Source organism: Nyctibius grandis, chromosome 5, assembly GCF_013368605.1.
Source record: "Nyctibius grandis isolate bNycGra1 chromosome 5, bNycGra1.pri, whole genome shotgun sequence".
In the NCBI taxonomy this organism is placed as follows: domain Eukaryota; kingdom Metazoa; phylum Chordata; class Aves; order Nyctibiiformes; family Nyctibiidae; genus Nyctibius; species Nyctibius grandis.
This window is the reverse complement of record NC_090662.1, coordinates 7569219-7588714: the sequence shown is the minus strand read 5'-3', so window position 1 is coordinate 7588714 and position 19496 is coordinate 7569219. Positions and strand designations below refer to the sequence as shown.

Here is a 19496-nt window from a genome sequence, read left to right as displayed (position 1 = left end):
TTGGCCACCTGGGCACACTGCTGGCTCATGTTTAGCCGGCTGTCCATCAGCACCCCCAGGTCTCTTTCCACCAAGCCGCTTTCCAACCACTCTTCCCCCAGCCTGTAGAGCTGCATGGGGTTGTTGTGGCCAAAATGTAAGACTGATCACTTCTAGGTAAATCTTTTGCCAAACAAACCTTCAGTGTATCTGCACGCAGTCGACTGCTTCTAATTACATCAACCACCACCCCTGCTTAAAGGTTAGGATCCAAGAGTTGTAATAAACATACGCTAATATCAAAGGCTCGCCTCTGAAATACATAATGCATAATAAGGAAGACTTTCCTAGCTTAGAAGTTAAGCAGAAAACTTGCTTAGGATTTTCTTACCTTCACAAACAACAGAAAGTTACTTTGAAGTTAAGCATGAGAGAAGACAGAAGAGATCAAAATGAGACATCAAAGGGAAAACGTCACTGATTACAGCTGAGCAGAAAATCTCCATGATTTTAAGGGGAGGAATCTTGAGATTTGTTTTTTTTTAATTAAGGCTGCTAAAAACTGATCAGAATTATATTCTAGAACGGATGAAAAAGAAGGGAGCCTTCCAGACCTACCTCACTAACACAGCATGTTAGGAATGATCAAAAACTGCACGTGACTGACACCTTTCACAGATCAGACCCAGGAGAGAGCTTAATTAAATAAGTTTATTGTCTAACGTTTACAGTTGTTACATTGCCGCTGTAAAGTGCGACAGCATAAATAAATTTTCAGCAGGAACTCCTCGTTCCGCCCCTTTCCGTTCTACGAACACCGCTTCAGGAACCAGGCCTTGTTCTTGAGACTCACGAAAGCAAAGTGGACGTGACGTTTCAGTGGCACAGTTTTCACAAGTACACGTTTAAACAGAACTACTGGGCTGACTTGCCAGCGTGACAGCGGCTACCACGCTGTCTCACAGGAGGCCCAGGGTGAGAAACCAAAATGCTCCGGCCCCTGCGATGCAGCAAATCCCCCACAGAACCAGTTCACGGGTGAGATGAGTATCAGTCTCCAGTAAAATGTTTGCTTCTCCACCCTTAGAGCTAACAGAAAGTGCCTGGGTGGAGACACCGCAAAGGAATAAGGAGTGCTGAGTTCAGTGATGGGGAAATGCAAGTTAAAAAAGTATAAAAAAAAAAAATCAATGTAAAATACAGGCTACAAATAAATTTTGTCAAGAATACTGGCACGTGGCAATCTGAACTCAGATTTTTTTTTCCTATTAAGGACGGGGAAATAAATTTAACATTTTAATGCTGTGTGCAAAAATGTTTACCACTATCAAACTGATACATGTTACCATCTCACTGTAGTGTCTGAACAGCAAGGTAGATGAATTGGTTTCCAGCATTACAGGCAACACTAGATAATACTTAAACGAGATAATGTAAACTTTAGTCTTAAGGCAGCTGGTACTAATGCTGCGCACAGGCATTGCTCAATGCCCATCACAGTAATGGGACACAAAGCAGTTTAAAACAAGTAAAGAGAAAATAGTGTTATTGGACTAAATGACACACGTTGTCAAAATACTTTCCCTTTCACACAAACCATGAAATATCTGGACATCTAGAAAAATAATGCACCTACTCCTCCAACTTCAGCCTGTTCTTTTACAAATATTTCAAAATACTGATAAATAATAGTGACTGCAAGCAGAATGCCAGTGCCAGACCCAATGGCTCCTAGAAAGTCAGCCAATACTGACAGGGCACCAATGCACAAACCCCCAAACGCAGCTGCTGTAGGGATGTACCTGTACAAAAGGAAAAAATAACACAAGTATTTGTAATTGTGTATTTTCAGCCAAGGAGTCTAACAATTCATCTACCACTAAAACAACCAACTCGAACACTCAGCAACACATTTAGCGTTGCAAATGCAGCTCTGCCATCAGCTATTACTATCTTCTGTATTTGCACGAAGTAGAAACTGAAATAAATACTGATGGGAAAGCTATGTGAATAATTGAACATGGGCAAAGCTTTTCAATTAAAAGTATAACAATTTTATATGTATGCGTGCTATGTAACCTCCACAGGACCAAGACTAACTGCTTTGACTTAAATATGTAGGGATAAATCTACCTTTCAATACAGATCTGCAGGCTTTGCATACTGCATAAAATACCGCGTTTGTAGAGTCATCTTAGTTCAGTAACGGTAAATTAAAACACCTGTAAAAATCAAGGTACATTCCTTTTACAAACCTGGAAGAGATTTAACCCAAATTCCTTCATTCTGCCACTTAAACAAAAGACACTACAGGTTAATCTCTTACCTACCGCTATAAATCTCTTCTGCATTACTGGGAAAGGTGGGAGCTGCATGGGCGGAATCTTGACCTTGGCAGTGGAAACGGGTCTCAGATTTTTCCACGAGTATCTATCTGCTCTAGCTGCTGCCTCCCCAGCACTCCTAACCCCCAGGGCAGCAGCAGTGGTGAACTCAGCCTTTCCTCACCTGTTAAGCTCATGAACCATTGAAGTGTCCCTGTGTCCTCTCATCACCATTTGCTGTTCTTTGAGTTGCTTGGCAACCTGCAAAAAAACCATAAAATTATGAAACTGTTTCACAGTCACCTCTTATTTAGTCAGAGTAATAACTGATGTGTTAGGAACTAGTCAGTTCTAAATCAGAGGTGGTGCTTTAGGCGCTTTTATCAGAACACCTACATCTTTTGCTGATGAGCCAGACACCTCGATCCAAGTCTTTGAGAAGAACGCACAGGATCCCAACATAAATATTATATAAACTATTACATGGACAGGGTCCTCAAATATTGCACCCATGGACTCTGGAGGGGACAAGTAGTAGCACAGGCCACCGACAGGATACGAGCGAGCAGGGCCACCACCACTGACATCCTACAAGAGGGGAAGAAAAAGGCAATTAGTTATTTCTCACAGCTCTCTCACATTCCTATCCCGTGTTTATAGAGAAATTCCTCTTCAATGTTTAAAACAGCTTTTACACACAACTGTTACAAAGTAAGTATTCCCGTTTTCTGCTGGTTAAATACCACAGTTTCACATTGAAGTAATACATACAAATAATTTTATGCAGTTAAAAAAGTGGTAAAATACTTACTGCCCACTGTCCCAGTAAGTTCACCAAAAAGTTGCCACTAAATCGAACCGACAACATCTGTGAAATAACATAGAGGTTCGAAACCAAGGCAGACTGCAGGATGATGGGAATGTTGGAGGTGTAGAAGAGCTTGATGGGATAGCTGCTGTACTGTCCACGGTAGCGGGCAGACTTGATAGGTAAATCAACACGAAATCCCTACAGGAAAGAACACAAAAGCACCAAGTTGATTTCCAAGACATTCCAGTATTCCCAGTATGTCTAAAAGCTATTCCGGACCCAAGAGTTCTTGCGAGACAAACAAGGAGTGCAAGGTCTGAGACAGTAAAACCCAAAGGCTTTCTGCTACAGTGCATTACAAATGTTAAGGATTTGTAAGTGTTCCTGCTCGGTTGTATTACATTTTGTTACATAAACATTATCTCTCATCTGCTAAACATATACTTTATAGAATAGGGTTTAATAAAAACCTTTAATGGCTTTTCACCTAACTAGGCAGTTAACAGCAGACTTTTGTGTAGTAAGCCCAGCATTCTGGTTTTTGGGGCAGGCTCCTAATCGAGTAGACTCAAAAAAAGGCACATGGATTTGAAAACCAGATAATTCATTTTTTTTGCCAGCACTCTGACTTCAACAGCTTAAAAATAATTTTCAAAATCACATTTAGCCACACACACAAAAAAAGATTAAAAAAAAATCACCATATGCATCTCCTTTAGTGTCCATTTTAGTAAATACTTAAATTTAAAAAGAAATATTAGCTAAACATTTCAAGAAAATTAGGGAAAAAACAGTAAGTTATTCATTAATTACATGGTTGTTTTCTAGAACAAATCTATATCATGCACACCCCTAAGACGCAAGGTTCTTTAGCTCTGTCCAAAGGTATTTATTTAAGTAAACTATGAGTATCAAGTATCTTATTAGTGAGATACAACCACTGCAGTTCCAGAATCCATTTTTAGTAAAAATACTCGCATAGTTTGTATGGTATTTAATGGAAAGTGAGATTACATCACTGTCTGAGTACGTCTGGCTATAAAAGTGATCAGCTGTACTGTCACAGAGGTATGTTACTGAAATACCAATAGTGAAATAAAGTGTTCCTTACTCAAAGCTGACATTTCAGTTACTTTAGTTTAATTTTTATTTAATTATTTAATACTCTAGCATTTTTCCCCAGTGACTGCAGTGTCTAGGGTCCACCCACTTCTACCTATGCAGCTGCAGAGCTGCTAGGAGGAATTTCTCCTTTTACCTGAAAATATATGACTACAGCAAATACAAATACTGTAGCAATCAGATTCATGAGATTGGGCAAATTCTGTCGGTAAAAAGCCTCCCGCAAAGCCCGGACTTTGTCGGTTCGCGTAGCCAGAAGATGAAATAATGCAATCACAGCACCCTCAAACTCTGTTCCTGCACAAAGCAAAAAAGTAAAAGAAATTTTAATCTGTAAATTAAAAAGATTAAAAAAATAGTATCTTTCTTTTGGAAATTTCAAGAATGACACATATAAAACCAGATACATAAATCCTGCTACAACAAATATATCACAATACAGGATTCTGGTTTAGTTTATAGAATGTAGAATAATCTACCAAAACATTATTCCTGGTTAAAACAAACAAGTCACACACATGAAAGAATACTTTTTCTTTCTTTTCTGGGGGCAGGCAGGTGATTGGAAGGAAGAATTTCACATCTTCTCTATTTCTATGGACTAAATGATGCTAAAACAAGAGTATTTCAGTTTGGAAATCCAAAAATCTTCAGTCAAGGGGCTTCGAGTCCCACTTTAACTACTGCCATTCAAATCAGCAAAGGCAAACTTGTAGGTTATTAATCTTCGCGTAAGTCAGACAACATTTTCATCTAATGAAGGTGATCATCACACATTAAAACATTTTTTTAATACCCATCCGATAAACATCTGATAGTTTATGTACAGTACGCATCCACTGAAACACATTATAACAGCCTGTCATCGCACACGTACCTCTGCCAGTGTTGATGGTAGTGGGACTAAAGGCCTTCCAGACAATGGTTTCACAGATATTGGTAGCAATGAACAGGGAAATACCAGACCCCAAGCCATAACCTTTCTGTAGCAACTCATCTAACAGCAACACAATCAAACCAGCAACAAATAGCTGTGGGAAAAGAAACAAAACTGAGCAGAAACAAGAATAAATCAAGTCAAGAATTATGTATTAATTCCCTGCTTCAGTATTTTCATCACATTGGAGAGTGATCATTAAGTTTTACATCTAAATATCACTCATGCAGCATTTCTGCCCTCTAACTTACAAACGCCTGCACATCTTGCCTGGCAATGATTTCTGTGACTTTTCAACACTGACACTAGCAGACAGACTACTCAGTAAGCGTTTGTTTCGAAAAAGTGTTTAAGTTTGTGCATTTACTGCGCTGTTCTACAGGATGATGGCTCAAAGCTGCATCTGTGCCACTTAGTGAGAGGTCCTCCACGGCACTGAACAGCTGCTACTGCTTTCAAAGTCTGCCAATTCCTGTATTTTGAATCAAACAGCCACTCCTAGCTGAAACATTTTTGATATTAACTATCCCAACTTTCTCCTCCTTTATGGAATATTTAGAATTTCTCATATATAGACAGATAGATACAAAGGATGATGCTTTATAGCATTAAAAAGAAATAGATAAATGGCAACGAGACATAGAAAGATTTTTCTTTCCAGCTACGCTGTATCTAACCACTCAGATACACACAAAATAGCTTATTACAAACCTGAATTATAATAAGAAGACAAATTCCAGCACCCATTTCAGCAGGATCTCCATACATTCCAGTCATAACATACACAATGGCTTGCCCAATGGTAATAATCATCCCAAATACTAAAACAAGAGAGAAAGCAAATCCTTTAAAAAAAATCTGCTGATATCACTTACCAAAGAAATCTCACATCTAGTATCACTTAGGCAGGCTGCTTTCCCAAGAATAAAAACATGCTGCTTAATTTTAATTGGAACAGTGCTTACATTTCTGAGCTCCATTGAACAAGGCTCTGTCTTTTGGAGTATCACCAACTTCAATGATCTTCGCTCCAGCTAGCAGCTGCATGATCAAACCAGATGTCACAATGGGTGAGATACCTAATTCCATCAAAGTACCTGAACAGGAAGAAAAATGAATACAATTGCCATTCAAGCATCTCTCCTCAAGAATTATACTCTGAGGATATTAGGTCTGTTGAAAGTTTCCTGACCTATAAGGAACATTTTTCATAACACTTCAAACATGTATATTCCAGTACAGGTATGATCAAAACAAAGACCGTTACCTCCTCACAAAAGAAGGCTGCTGTGTTAAAATCTGTAATGTTGGAGACAGCATGAGAAACTGTCCTGGTTTCACTGGAACAGAGTCACAGAATCAATTTTCTGTTCAGAAAAGCTGCATTTTTGAGAAGCCTGCAGCACCCAATACAGCGGGAACAAAGTTGATAAGACACTGTTTTAGCTGGTGACCAGCCATTGTGTGTGGGTTCCCATGGTGATCAAGGCCATTAGCAGTTTCGAGTTAGCCAGGTGCTTAAGCGAGGAGGAGCGAAACCCAGGGCAGCTGGAGCAGGCTGGCCCACATGTGTATTCCATACCATAAACCTCACACTCACTATAAATTAGAAAGTGTGCTAGGGATGGCTTTCTTCCTAATGGTCGCCATCCCTGGAGGGCCTCACCCATCACTCTGCTCCCGAGGCCTGCTCTCCCATTCGTTGTGGCCGTCACACTTCCGCTGGAGCTGTGGTGCTCGCAGTGTTTGACATCAGGCATTCACTGCTGGGAGCGTGCAGCTCACAACCACTATATGGGCTGAGTATGACTTTGTGTGCTTTATACTAGCATTAGTATTAAAATTAGGGGGTTTTTTACCATTTTATTAAATCTGTTTCCATTTCAACACACAGGTCATCTTTCCTTTTCCCCGACTCCCCTTCTCAGCTGGGGAGGGGTCACTGGGTGATAGGACAGCTGGCTAAACAAAGACAGAAATCTATGTAGCTTTTCACTTCAAATATTTTTGTGAAACTATGCTAACACTAAAGGTCAATGCATGCTGAAGCCCAGCTTTTTGGCATGTCATATCAAGGAATCTTTCACTGGAAAGCATCTTGTCCCTGGTTGTTTACTCTGTCAGTGCTTTAACTGTCACATTTTCCACAAGTTTAGTTTTGAAGACCACAAGAAAGATGCTGCAGATCCACAGTGGCTGATAACGCCACTCTTGGAATCACTGACTCTAGTTAACAGCACAGCAGTTTAGGATTAAACTAGTTCTTAACAAAACACGTCGTTAAGATGCTCTACCCTGCCCTGGCATATGTCACCAAGGTATCAACTTCCAACTGTACACAACTTGAACAGGGCAATATAACTACATAAAACACTACTGCTGCACCACATCGGTGTACATGCCAGAAAACTTGCCTGGTTTTCCCTCCCAATCACTTCATCTGGTGTAATAAAACCTGGGGCACCACTCACTTTGCTTGCATCCTCAGACTGATGCACCTGGTACACCAGAACTACCACCTGATACTCTAAATTAGAAATATCCTCAGCAAGGTCTTGTTCAAGTACCGATACCTGCTTAAGTTATATTACAGTGCGGTATGGGAGCAGAACCAAATGTACACAAAGCAGTTAAACTCAGGTCAAGGGAGGTGATTCTGCCCCTCTACTCTGCTCTCGTGAGACCCCACCTGCAGTGCTGCATCCAGCTCTGTGGCCCCCAACATAAGAAGGACAGGGAGCTGTTGGAGCGAGTCCAGAGGAGGGCCACGAAGATGATCAGAGGGCTGAATCACACAGAATCACAGAATGTTAGGGATTGGAAGGGACCTCGAAAGATCATCTAGTCCAATCCCCCTGCCGGGGCAGGATTACCTAGACCTTATCACACAGGAACGCGTCCAGGCGGGTTTTGAATGTCTCAGAGAAGGAGACTCCACAACCTCTCTGGGCAGCCTGTTCCAGTGTTCGGTCACCCTCACCGTAAAGAAGTTTTTCCTCATATTTATGTGGAACCTCCTGTGTTCCAGCTTGCACCCATTGCCCCTTGTCCTGTCAAGGGATGTCACTGAGAAGAGCCTGGCTCCATCCTCATGACACTTGCCCTTTACATATTTATAAACATTAATGAGGTCACCCCTCAGTCTCCTCTTCTCTAAGCTAAAGAGACCCACCTCCCTCAGCCTCTCCTCATAAGGGAGATGTTCCACTCCCTTAATCATCTTCGTGGCTCTGCGCTGGACTCTCTCTAGCAGTTCCCTGTCCTTCTGGAACTGAGGGGCCCAGAACTGGACACAATACTCCAGATGCGGCCTCACCAGGGCAGAGTAGAGGGGGAGGAGAACCTCTCTCGACCTGCTGACCACACCCCTTCTAATACAGCCCAGGATGCCATTGGCCTTCTTGGCCACAAGGGCACACTGCTGGCTCATGGTCATCCTGTTGTCCACTAGGACCCCCAGGTCCCTTTCCCCTACGCTGCTCTCCAACAGGTCTGCCCCCAACTTGTACTGGTACATAGGGTTGTTCTTGCCCAGATGCAGGACTCTACACTTGCCCTTGTTATATTTCATTAAATTTCTCCCCGCCCAACTCTCCAGCCTGTCCAGGTCTCTCTGAATGGCTGCGCAGCCTTCTGGTGCATCAGCCACTCCTCCCAGTTTTGTGTCATCAGCGAACTTGCTGACAGCGCACTCTAATCCCTCATCCAAGTCATTAATGAATATATTGAATAGAACTGGTCCCAGTACCGACCCTTGCGGGACTCCGCTAGACACAGAGCTCCAACTGGACTCTGTCCCATTGACCACCACTCTCTGGCTTCTTTCCTTCAGCCAGTTCACAATCCACCTCACTACCCGATCATCCAGACCACACCTCCTCAGTTTAGCTGCGAGGATATGCACATTTCATGGCAAAGATTCCTTATTTTTTTAGGATCTCTTTCTATAAATTAATATCTACCTTAGATTCTCCCTGGTGCCTTTTCCCGAGTGTGTTTTTTTTTCAGTTCCACTATATCCTGTCTGTCATGGTAATTAGAACTGCATGTAATATTCAATTTGTAGCACCTTACAGATTTGTACAAACATTTCTTCTTATCTTTTCAACCAGTTCTTAAGCCACTAGGTCTTCCCTCTTATCTGGCAATAGCTTAATTTCCTGAAGAGCCTTTAATAGTAATCTGAATTTAACAAAGGGTTTTTGAGCACCTCCCCTATTGTCTGGAGTCTTTTCTCTTCTGCCTAACTACCAGAGTCCTCATTTCAGTTCTAATTTTTAAACATTTTAAGCATTATTACACAATTGTTTTTTCTTTTTTTTTGTGTGTGTGTTTTCCCTGCTACCAAAATGTAAAATGTGAAAGCATTAAAGTCATTATTATAACGTGGTTCTTTCATACTTGCATCCTAGAGTCTACACACTGTTCAGTACCATGTTAAATATTACATCATCTCCCATGGAAATCTCTACTTCTTCAACAGCAAGAAAATTAGGTTGTCAAAAATTTTGCCTTTATCTCACATCCTCCAATGACATCTAGTCAGTTGACTTAGGTGAAAATTAACCTTCCCACTCCTGCTTTTTATTGCCTCCACAGTCTCGCTAGTCTTTTCTTGGCCACTGGTACCATCCTGTCTGGGACATGGATAGCATATTTAGTATCATATGCTGCTAGTGAGACACAGAATTTTATACACAAATTCTGCAGTAAAGTCTGAAACAGGTATCTTATTTACTTTAATTTATTATCTTCACTGGAGTGACAAAATTTGTCATTCCTAAATAATTTTTACCTTCACATTAGAGGGTTCCACTGATTTTCTTACTTCCAGACAGTTTTCCAAGATACAGATGAGGTCAGTGTCCTCATTTAGAGTCATGCATGCCAGGTCACTCATCTTCAGTTTTAGACTTCTAGCATTTGTTTAAGATTTCTTATACATTGGGCTGGGATCCACTTGTCTACTCAATAAGTTAAGTTTGGCTTTGATAAACTATAAGGCTAAGCGTATCTGCCCTTCGCTTTCCCACCTACAAAATTACTCACCCATAATGTTGCCAGAATATTATGAGGCATAACTGACTTGCACACATAAGGTATTTTCTAGTCAACACTCTCATGCTGCGCATTAGTGCTGTTCCTAAGTGGCAGGGCAGAAGATTCCCTGTTCCACACATTCATCAGAGACTGCTCTACAATTCAAAACAGAATCATCCCAAAACTTGAGAATCAAGATTAATCTAATCTGCACATCAAAGGAAACCCCATTCCTAAATTGAAGTACTCCTCAAGTATCAGTCAATTTTAATTACATCCGTGTTAAGAACTTTATGAAGTGTTTCAACATGATGTCTGGGTTGTATGAAATTTAACAGCCAACTGTTTTTCTCCTGGTCCGTTCATACCATTACAAAACAAAGAAAGGAATAATCTACTAACCTCTGTTTGATGCAAGAATGACTCGCATCCAATAGAAGGGATCTGCAGAATCTGATGACATGATTCCAAACAAAGGTATCTGTCAAAGTGCACAGTGGTATTAGGCAGACATACAAAGAAAGCTTGCATTAATCCAAAAATCTTAATGTGTAATGATTCAACTGTTATACTGTTTCATATAATTTATTCCAAGTTTTTTTTAATTAAACCAGAGCATACAATAACAGAGATAGTGACACCATCTATTTTAATCCTCCAAAGGGCGTATGACTCAGAGGACTAAACTACATAAACTAAGATCCTTCTACAGGAAAAAGCAGGAACCCCTAGAAAGAAGAGTCAGTGCACATAAACCATATTACTGAAGTTGAAGGTGTAAATGCCTGACATATGTGGTTCTGGAGCACTACAACCCCCCGAAGGAAGAGAAAAAGCATAAAATAAATAGGTTAGCCACCACAAATTAAAAGAATGGGGAAAAATATTAGATGATATTCCATTACTTATTTCAACAACATTTTTGCAGCAATTTTGAGTTAAAATAAAAAAAGAGAAAACTGTAGCAAAACACCTTTGAGAAGACAAGCAGGTGTTTTATTTTTTTTAAAGCGTCCTAAACAGAATTTATTTTCAGTACAAATTAAAGATGCGGCATAAACTACAATGTAAATACCTTCCTCTGACAAGTTTAAATATTCAAATTCTACAGCTGGCAATATGTTTTAAAATATCCCATACAGAACTATCAAAGTTAGCCAAGTTTATACAAAACCTCCAACATTCTAATCATGCTTAACCAATCTGATGGCCTTCTGTGATGGCATGACTGGGTGGGTAGATGAGGGGAGAGCAGTGGATGTTGTCTACCCTGACTTCAGCAAGGCTTTTGACACTGTCTCCCATAACATCCTCATAGGAAAGCTCAGGAAGTGTGGGCTAGATGAGGGGACAGTGAGGTGGACTGAGAACTGCCTGAATGGCAGAGCTCAGAGGGTTGTGATCAGCTGCACAGAGTCTAGTTGGAGGCCTGTAGCTAGTGGTGTTCCCCAGGGGTCAGTACTGGGTCCAGTCCTGTTTAACTTATTCATCAATGACCTGGACGAAGGGACTGAGTGTACCCTCAGCAAGTTTGCTGATGACACCAAACTGGGAGGAGTGGCTGTTACACTAGAAGGCTGTGCTGCCATTCAGCGAGACCTGGACAGGCTGGAGAGCTGGGCAGAGAGGAACCTCATGAAGTTCAACAAAGGCAAGTGTAGGGCCCTGCACCTAGGGAGGAATAACCCCATGTACCAGTACAGGCTGGGGGTTGACCTGCTGGAAAGCAGCTCTGTGGAGAAGAACCTGGGAGTTCTGGTGGACAAGTTCACCATGAGCCAATGATGTGCCCTTGTGGCCAGGAAGGCCAATGGCATCCTGGGGTGCATTAGGAAGAGTGTGGCCAGCAGGCTGAGGGAGGTTGTCCTCCCTTCTACACTGCCCTAGTAAGGCCTCACCTGGAGTAACTGTGTGCAGTTCTGGGCCCCCCAGTTCAAGAAAGACAAGGAACTACTGGAGAGAGTCCAGCGGAGGGCTACAAAAATCATCAGAGGACTGGAGCATCTCTCTTATGAGGAGAGGCTGAGGGAGCTGGGTCTGTTTAGTCTAGAGAAGAGAAGACTGAGGGGGTGATCTTATCAATACTTACAAATACCTTAGGGGCAGGTGTCAAGAGGATGGGCCCAGACTCTTCTCAGTGGTGCCCAGCGACAGGACAAGGGGCAATGGGCACAAACTGAAACACGGGAAGTTCCATCTGAATATGAGGAAAAATTTCTTTACTTTGAGGGTGACAGAGCACTGGAACAGGCTGCCCAGGGAGGTTGTGGAGTCTCCTTCTCTGGAGATACTCAAAACCCACCTGGATGCAACCCTATGCAACGTGCTCTAGGTGACCCTGCTTTAGCAGGGGGTTGGACTAGATGATCTCCAGAGGTCCCTTCCAACCCTAACCATTCTCTGATTCTGTATGTCAATATTGAGGGATTTTGAGCTCTTTAAAACTCTTCTTAATCACAGAAACAGGAGGTGATGAATCCAGGCAATCTTATAGATTAATTCCTGAAAACTCTAGGCTGCACCATCTGATTGCCTTATTTAACTACTATAATCTTTTTGTATAGATTCAAAATCTTAATTATGCATATATCCAGCAGCTAGGAAACACAGATAAACTACATGTTCTAGCTCTAGTATCATTCCCGTCTCCTCCTTCCAAACAAACAGGTAAGTACAAGAGCTGTATTTTAGCCTTTAAACAGTCCTACAGAGCTGTAAACAAAAATTATTAAACTATTGCTCCAGAGTCTGGAATGGGTAAGTTAATAAATATAACCTAAAAAGCCTGATTCTGAAGAAGTACGGTTCATTTTAAATCTTCTAAGAGGTCTAAAAGTTCTTAAAAATATGTATCAAGTAATATACAGATTCTCATTTTCTGCAGTATCTAAGTATTCTTTAAAAAAAAAAAACCAAAAACCACCCACTATCTGTTTACAACCCAAGTACAGGTTCTAGGAACCCCTGCAACTGTGAGTAATACAAGATCACATTAAATGTTCACAAAGACCTGTGTTTTGGAGGGGGTTTAGCTAACATTTTTGTCAGTATACTCACAAAAATACGATGTCAACTTAAAACACCTCAGAAACATTTTTCTGCAATCTTTACGACCCTTCAGGTTGTTCAAGAGGAATCAGGTAAAAACAGTCACTTTATTTCACTTTCAAACTTGTTACTGCTAAAATTTAAAGTTAGCTATGAACAGAGGATAAAGAATGCATAATATTGCTCAGTTTGTTCAGACTACTCAACGAATAATTAGCTTGGCCGTTTACCCTGCAGCCAGTATCATCATTTGATAGGACCTTTCATATAACAAGAAAAAACATCACATATTTTAGACTAAATAGACAGCATCAATTTCTGAAAACATATACAATCAATAATAAAGACTATTTCAGAGAATCAGGTTTCTTTATCTAAACTTTAAATACTTAACCATAAAAATACATAACTGAAACTGGTACATCAACATGAGACAAGAACTTCTCACACTTATAGCATTCTATTTTATATGTACAGAACACACATTTTCTAAAACACAGAAAACATCAACACCTACCTGGCAGCATACTAAGAAAATGAAGAGCGTGATCGCTGTCCATAGTACCTTCTCTCTGAACTGGATCTACAGAAGAGATTGTAGAGATTATGTTCGTTGTATGTAGAATTTTCACTGCATTCTGACATTAGTACTAAATGCTATATCATTCAGAATTAAATGCAAAGATAATGAACCAGCAGCCATCATTTCTCATTAGAATTTATTTTTACTATGATTTCAGGTTTTATAGAGACAGTCAGTCATGGGCTTCTGTGTAGTCAAAGAAAACTTACATGGGATCTGGCAGACAGTGTGGCTGACATTCAGTGAGTAGAATATATTTTATATATAGTATTCTAACACAGTGGGTATTTAGAGAAAAGCAATAGTATGGCTAAAAACATGGACATATCAGAACAAACATGAAAGATTAATGCAAAAAAACTTATCTTCAGTGATTAGTGCTCTAGGCTTCAACAGATTGGAGGTACTGTTTTGTAAAGCTGGAAGTTATTAAACTAAAGCACTATAAAGCTTTTAAAGAGATTTAACTGCTGTGAAGACAAGTGATAAAAACCAGAAAAGCCAAGAGTTTTGGACAGCAATTCAAAATATTTAGGATTAAGTTCTTCAAAGGGTGTTAGAGGAAGCTTAAATTCACCATTATGTTCATAGACAAGGACCACCAAATAATTTTTAAAGATTCTTTTTCTGCCTCCAAAATATTTTTATCAATGTAGATTATATATTACTTTAAAAAGAATGTCAGATCAGTGATCATTAGTCTCTAATACATTGAAGAGAATCTCAAGGTCACAACATTTGAGGCAACTGTAACTAGTGCCATGTGCAAGAAGAGAAGAATCACAAGATTTAAGTTTGAACCAGAGGATCACTCAAAGCATGAGACAGAAAGAAATGCACTTGAAGAGACCAGAGGGAGCTAAGGTGCACTGTTAAGTTCAAGTTCCCACCTCTCCTCCATGGACCATAAACATGAGGATAAGTGTGTTCACTGTAGGCAAAAGTACAGCAGCTATTAAAATGTGACATGAACTAACATGTAAGATAGATACAGCAGAAATACTAGCTGTCTGCCTCCAACCACTGTATCTGCCTGTGGAGAAGTAACAAGAAAAAGGGTTAGTGCTTGGTTTTATAAGTACTGTTCACCCACAAATGAGAAACTACAAACCGATGAAGCAGCCCTGTTTCTCAAGCAAAAGAAAACCCAGTAGTCTGTATCTATATAAGTGAAATCACGCATTTAGAAAAATAATCCCAGTAATTTAATTTCTTTACTGATACTGCCTCACTCTCTTAAAATAGGACAGAGGCTAAAAATACTTACAGTACAAAGTCAAAAAAAGAAAAAAGAGACAGCAGCAAATAAATCCAAACAGTATCTTGCGTTAGACTTTATGCAGTGCTGACCCGCTTTACCAAGTGCTGTTTGAATTCTACAATTCAGATTTTAAGTAGAGACTTCAAAAAAGAAAAATGCTTAACCAAATTATCTCTGCAGCCCAACAGTTAACCTTAGCTTCTGAGGCATCAGTCAAGCTCTACAACTGCTCTGTCTCTCTCTGTAACTGTGGTGAATATGAGCATTAGAGACATTCTGTATTACCCAAATCAGAGTTATTCACAAGGAAAACAGTCTGTATGATTCAAAAAGACAACAAAGAAAAAGGAGGTGTCTGAATCCATATGCCAGGAACAGCAAAATACAGACTGGTACCAAAACATTCCAGCCACAAAGGATAACAAGCACAGGGACAGTACATTTCATCATCTGATGAGATTCAATTGGATATTTTATTCCTTTGACATTTTTCTTAAAACTTGTGAAAACGAAGGGGCTTAAGCATCACCTTCTTGGTGTTCTGAACAGTGTGTTCTACTTAGAAAAATCTGTGCATATGAAAGAAATAGGAACCGATACTACTAACTACAAAAGTAGCAATTGTTTCTGTTAATCAAGTTGGCCAAAACACAACAGCAACACTCCCTAGTGACAGAAAAAGCCCACTTCCCTCATCAACACTAACGGCAAAATGATTCAATGACAGCCCAACTGAATCAAAAACTTCATCTTCACTTAACAATCAATACAAGTTTAGAGAAAATAGATTTTTTTTTTCTATTTTGGTATCTTCATTTCTTGTCCTGGCCTTAACCAATTCACTAAAACCATTACTCATGATGTCTGGCAGTGACAGCTTGCATGAAAACAATAAATGACAAAGAATTACAATCATCTAGAATGACCTAGGTCACTTGATAAACTACACACAAGCAAGGAAGGTAACTTAAAATGGTCAAAAGGCTCTTCAGTCTAGGAAAGATGTTCCCAATTATATTTTCACTTCAAATTTGTACAAAGGTGGCAACTGACAGTCATTGCCTAGACAGCGACCTAGATAGTAACAAAGTGACCCAAATAGAGAGGACAGGAATCTCAGCTCCTCTCTGGGCATCCTTCATCTGCTGACAGAGGATGTGGATAGATGAAGTTCCTCTTCCTCTCTGGCAAATAGAAAGGGAAGAGGAAAAAAAAAAAAACCAAGAGAAAAATCACAACTGTTGATGAGCTTTACAGAAACCTCAATATCTGTAGATTTGTCTTAGCTTCCTCCTCTTCTTGTCTTAGCTTCCACTTCACTAGACAAAAATGGGATGGATGTAACCAGCTAATCACAGATATGCCATAAATCAGCACCAGAGGATTGCACCAAGGTTCACCACGGCAGAAACAAAGATGGGCACCTTCCACCCAGATCTGGTGCATCGAAATCTTAGCACGGGGTCTGGCTCTGGAGATTCCTGTGCTCTGAAGATGCCTTTGTCTGACCTACATAATTTGTTTGTAAACCTGTCCCAAGAGGGAAAGATGCTGGAAAGCAACAAGGAAAGACAGATGGAGCAAAGAGTGAGGGGATAAATCCCAATCTTTTTAAAAATCAGTTCCAGAGGGGAATAATCAGCAGTTTTTTCTGTATCTTCTCCACTCAATCCAGCAGGCTCCGCTACTGTTACTGGCACAAACATCTCTGCATCCAGTCCTAACCTTCACGAATCTCTCATCAACAAAAGAGGATTCTCTCGGATGCTGTCATGATCCCAGCTCTGCATTTCCTTTTAAGAATATAAAAATCAACATTTAGCTTTTAAGAAATTTTCATGCCAGTCATGACAATGAGTATTAGGTAAATTTGATACTCTAATTAGAACCTTTGTCACCTAGCCAATATGTGCTTGCTTGAGTTTTGGAAGTAAAAAACGAGGTGGGGGCGGGGGTTTGGACATGGCAGGTCTCTTTCTGATCTGCAGAAACTAACTAATTTTAATCTAGAAAATGTGCTGAGAAATGGGAGGAGCTGCTAGGGCTAGGGGAACAGAGAGACCAGCTGTAAATGAACTCAGTTCACTGATTTCAGAAGAAAGCTCAACAGGGAGCAATTACCTGAACTATATCACAGATCACTTTCCTACTTCATCAAGGTGAATCATGGCTATGGGAGCATAAAATATTTTGTGGGAAAGGAATAACTAAATTTGTGGTTCCTGAATTACAGCGCAAACCTTTTCAAACTAATACATAAGCCAGCTCAAAGCCCAGAGTTGTGACCAGTACTCAAAGCCAACAGTGGTATCCACAAAGATGACAGTGGAAAAAAAAACACTTGAAAACTCTGTTCTAGTATATTCAGATAGATCAAATTGTATGGAGTTAAAACTAAATGAACTTAGTCCAGAGATGAGACTTTTTAAAAAAAATTAGTTAATATAATTACCAAGTGGAACACCTTAACAGAAGGCTGTTAGAAATTCATCACCATAGTAATCTTTTACCTTAACATGGATTCCCCCTCCTCCAAAGAATATGTCCTACTTTAAGGCCCACTGTCTGTATTTATATTGGAGCATGGACTTGAACATCACAATATTCTCTTATCTGTGAATCAATAAAAGTAAGAACATGATGCAGCACTCACTTTTCTTTCTGGTTTCTGGATTTCAGGTAACACTGCACAGAATGGCTTAATAACTTCTAAAAATTTTACTGTTCCAGAAAAACAAACACACACACACAAAAAGAGAGAAAAACATGTTAACAAACCTTTATGTATTTATAAAGCTTCATACAACTTTATTTAACTTCTAGGGGAAAAAATAAAGTGTAAGTAACACTTTATAAGTGTCTTATTTCATCAACACACACACTAATTCAATGTCTGAAAACTCATGCCCTCTTAAAACAGATGAAAACAGGGCAAAAATGTTAAAGAGAATTCTTGTTCTAACCAGATTTGGCCCATCCTTTCTTCCATAGCTGGAATCATTTTAGATGAGAAGCAGCGCTGTATATATCACCAGAAATGAACTAAATTGTATTCCATCTAAAAATAAATGACCTAGTATCAGTCTGTGCTAGTTAAACACAGAAGCAAAGGATACTGACATCAAAAAGTATCCATGTAGAGATTAGTATCTTGTGATTTACAGAAGTATTTAACAGAGAAAAGTAAATCAATTTCTAAAATATGTTTAGAAATCTTAATTTACATCACTGCAACACTCATTCTGGTCAGAACTTTGATGGATTTTATTTTAACTTTTGATACATCTCTCTTCACAGTTTCTCCTTTCAAAACAGTTTGAGTTCTTCTGGAAAAAAAAAAAAAAATTAAAAATCCAAAGCACATATGCTTGGTGGGTAATTTGTCCTCCAAAACTTGTACATTTTTCCCAGCCCCAACACATTTGAATAGCCATAGAAAACAAACATCAGTACCTCTTCAAAGATAATGCATTTATTAGACTGCCAGCCAAGTTAAGCAACTTTTTGGTCGAAATGCTGTCTTTATTTTTACACTTTGCCGTTGACATAAAATCATGGAATGGTTTAGGTTGGAAGGGACCTTAAAGATCATCTAGCTCCAACCCCCCTGCCATGGGCAGGGACACCTTCCACTAGACCAGGTTGCTTAAAGCCCCATCCAGCCTGGCCTTGAACACTGCCAGGGAGGGGGCAGCAACAGCTTCTCTAGGCAACCTGTTCCAGTGTCTCACCACCCTCACAGTAAAGAATATAATAATCTAATATAATAATCCTAATATCTAATCTAAACCTACCCTCTTTCAGTTTAAAACCGTTCCCCCTCGTCCTATCACTACATGCCCTTGTAAAAAGTCCCTCTCCAGCTTTATTCCTTCTTTCGTTATTCCAAGCCCTCAGGCAGTTCATCAGGAGGTGCATCTCGCTCCACAGAAGGCGGCACAGCTCCCATGTTAAAATATTAAGGCCGGGAAAAAAAAAAAAACCAAAAAACAACCCAGCACAAATCGGTGCCAAGCGCTGACTCGTCTCACCCTCTGCCCGGCAGCAGGGAAACCTCCTCGGGAGGAGGGTGCCCCGCTGCCGCCGCCTCAGCGGCCGGCCTAGGCGGGCACCTCAGGCACGCCGCCGCCTCAGCCCTCCAGGCCGCCAACCGGCCACGTCCTCCCCTCAGACAGACAGCGACCGCGCTCCCCGGGGCCGCTGTCCGTACTCACTGCCCATGGCGGCGGCGGGGCCACCCGCCCGCCTCAGCCGCTCTCACCGCCGCTCCCTCCGCGCCGGCCGGCGCCCTCACGTGACGGCGGCCGTGAGGACCCCACCTCCCTTTGCGCGCAGGCAACGCTCCGGACGACTATCCCTGCCCTGAGCGGGACGGCGCTACCGGGGTAAAG

At 40.6% G+C, this 19496-nt stretch overlaps 1 protein-coding gene across 7 annotated transcripts; it reads right to left on the bottom strand.

Moving 5' to 3' along the window:
- Window positions 1-676: 676 nt before the first annotated feature.
- On the bottom strand, window positions 677-19406 carry SEC61A2 (SEC61 translocon subunit alpha 2). Of its 7 annotated transcripts, XM_068401453.1 has the most exons (13): window positions 19320-19406; window positions 17759-17826; window positions 13779-13844; window positions 10616-10694; window positions 6139-6270; window positions 5885-5994; window positions 5114-5267; window positions 4373-4533; window positions 3115-3312; window positions 2700-2891; window positions 2488-2564; window positions 2310-2369; window positions 1818-2201 (listed from the first exon to the last, which is right to left on the bottom strand). In XM_068401453.1, the coding sequence occupies exons 1-12, from the start codon at window positions 19324-19326 to the stop codon at window positions 2330-2332; spliced, it is 1284 nt and encodes a 427-aa protein (XP_068257554.1). In that variant the 5' UTR covers window positions 19327-19406; the 3' UTR covers window positions 1818-2201; window positions 2310-2329. The 7 variants fall into 7 exon arrangements, with proteins under 7 accessions (XP_068257553.1, XP_068257555.1, XP_068257560.1 ...); XM_068401452.1 differs by lacking the exons at window positions 1818-2201; window positions 2310-2369 and adding an exon at window positions 677-1781; XM_068401454.1 differs by lacking the exons at window positions 1818-2201; window positions 2310-2369; window positions 17759-17826 and adding exons at window positions 677-1781; window positions 17616-17718 and having other exon boundaries at window positions 19320-19392.
- Between the last annotated feature and the right edge of the window lie 90 nt (window positions 19407-19496).

Excerpts from the sequence above, each read along its gene's own strand:
- SEC61A2 (XM_068401452.1), bottom strand. Across the intron at positions 5,995-6,138 it reads GTTCAATGGAGCTCAGAAAT|TATTTGGGATGATTATTACC; the intron begins GTAAGCACTGTT and ends CTCTTGTTTTAG. Across the intron at positions 4,534-5,113 it reads TACCATCAACACTGGCAGAG|GAACAGAGTTTGAGGGTGCT; the intron begins GTACGTGTGCGA and ends TGCTTTGTGCAG.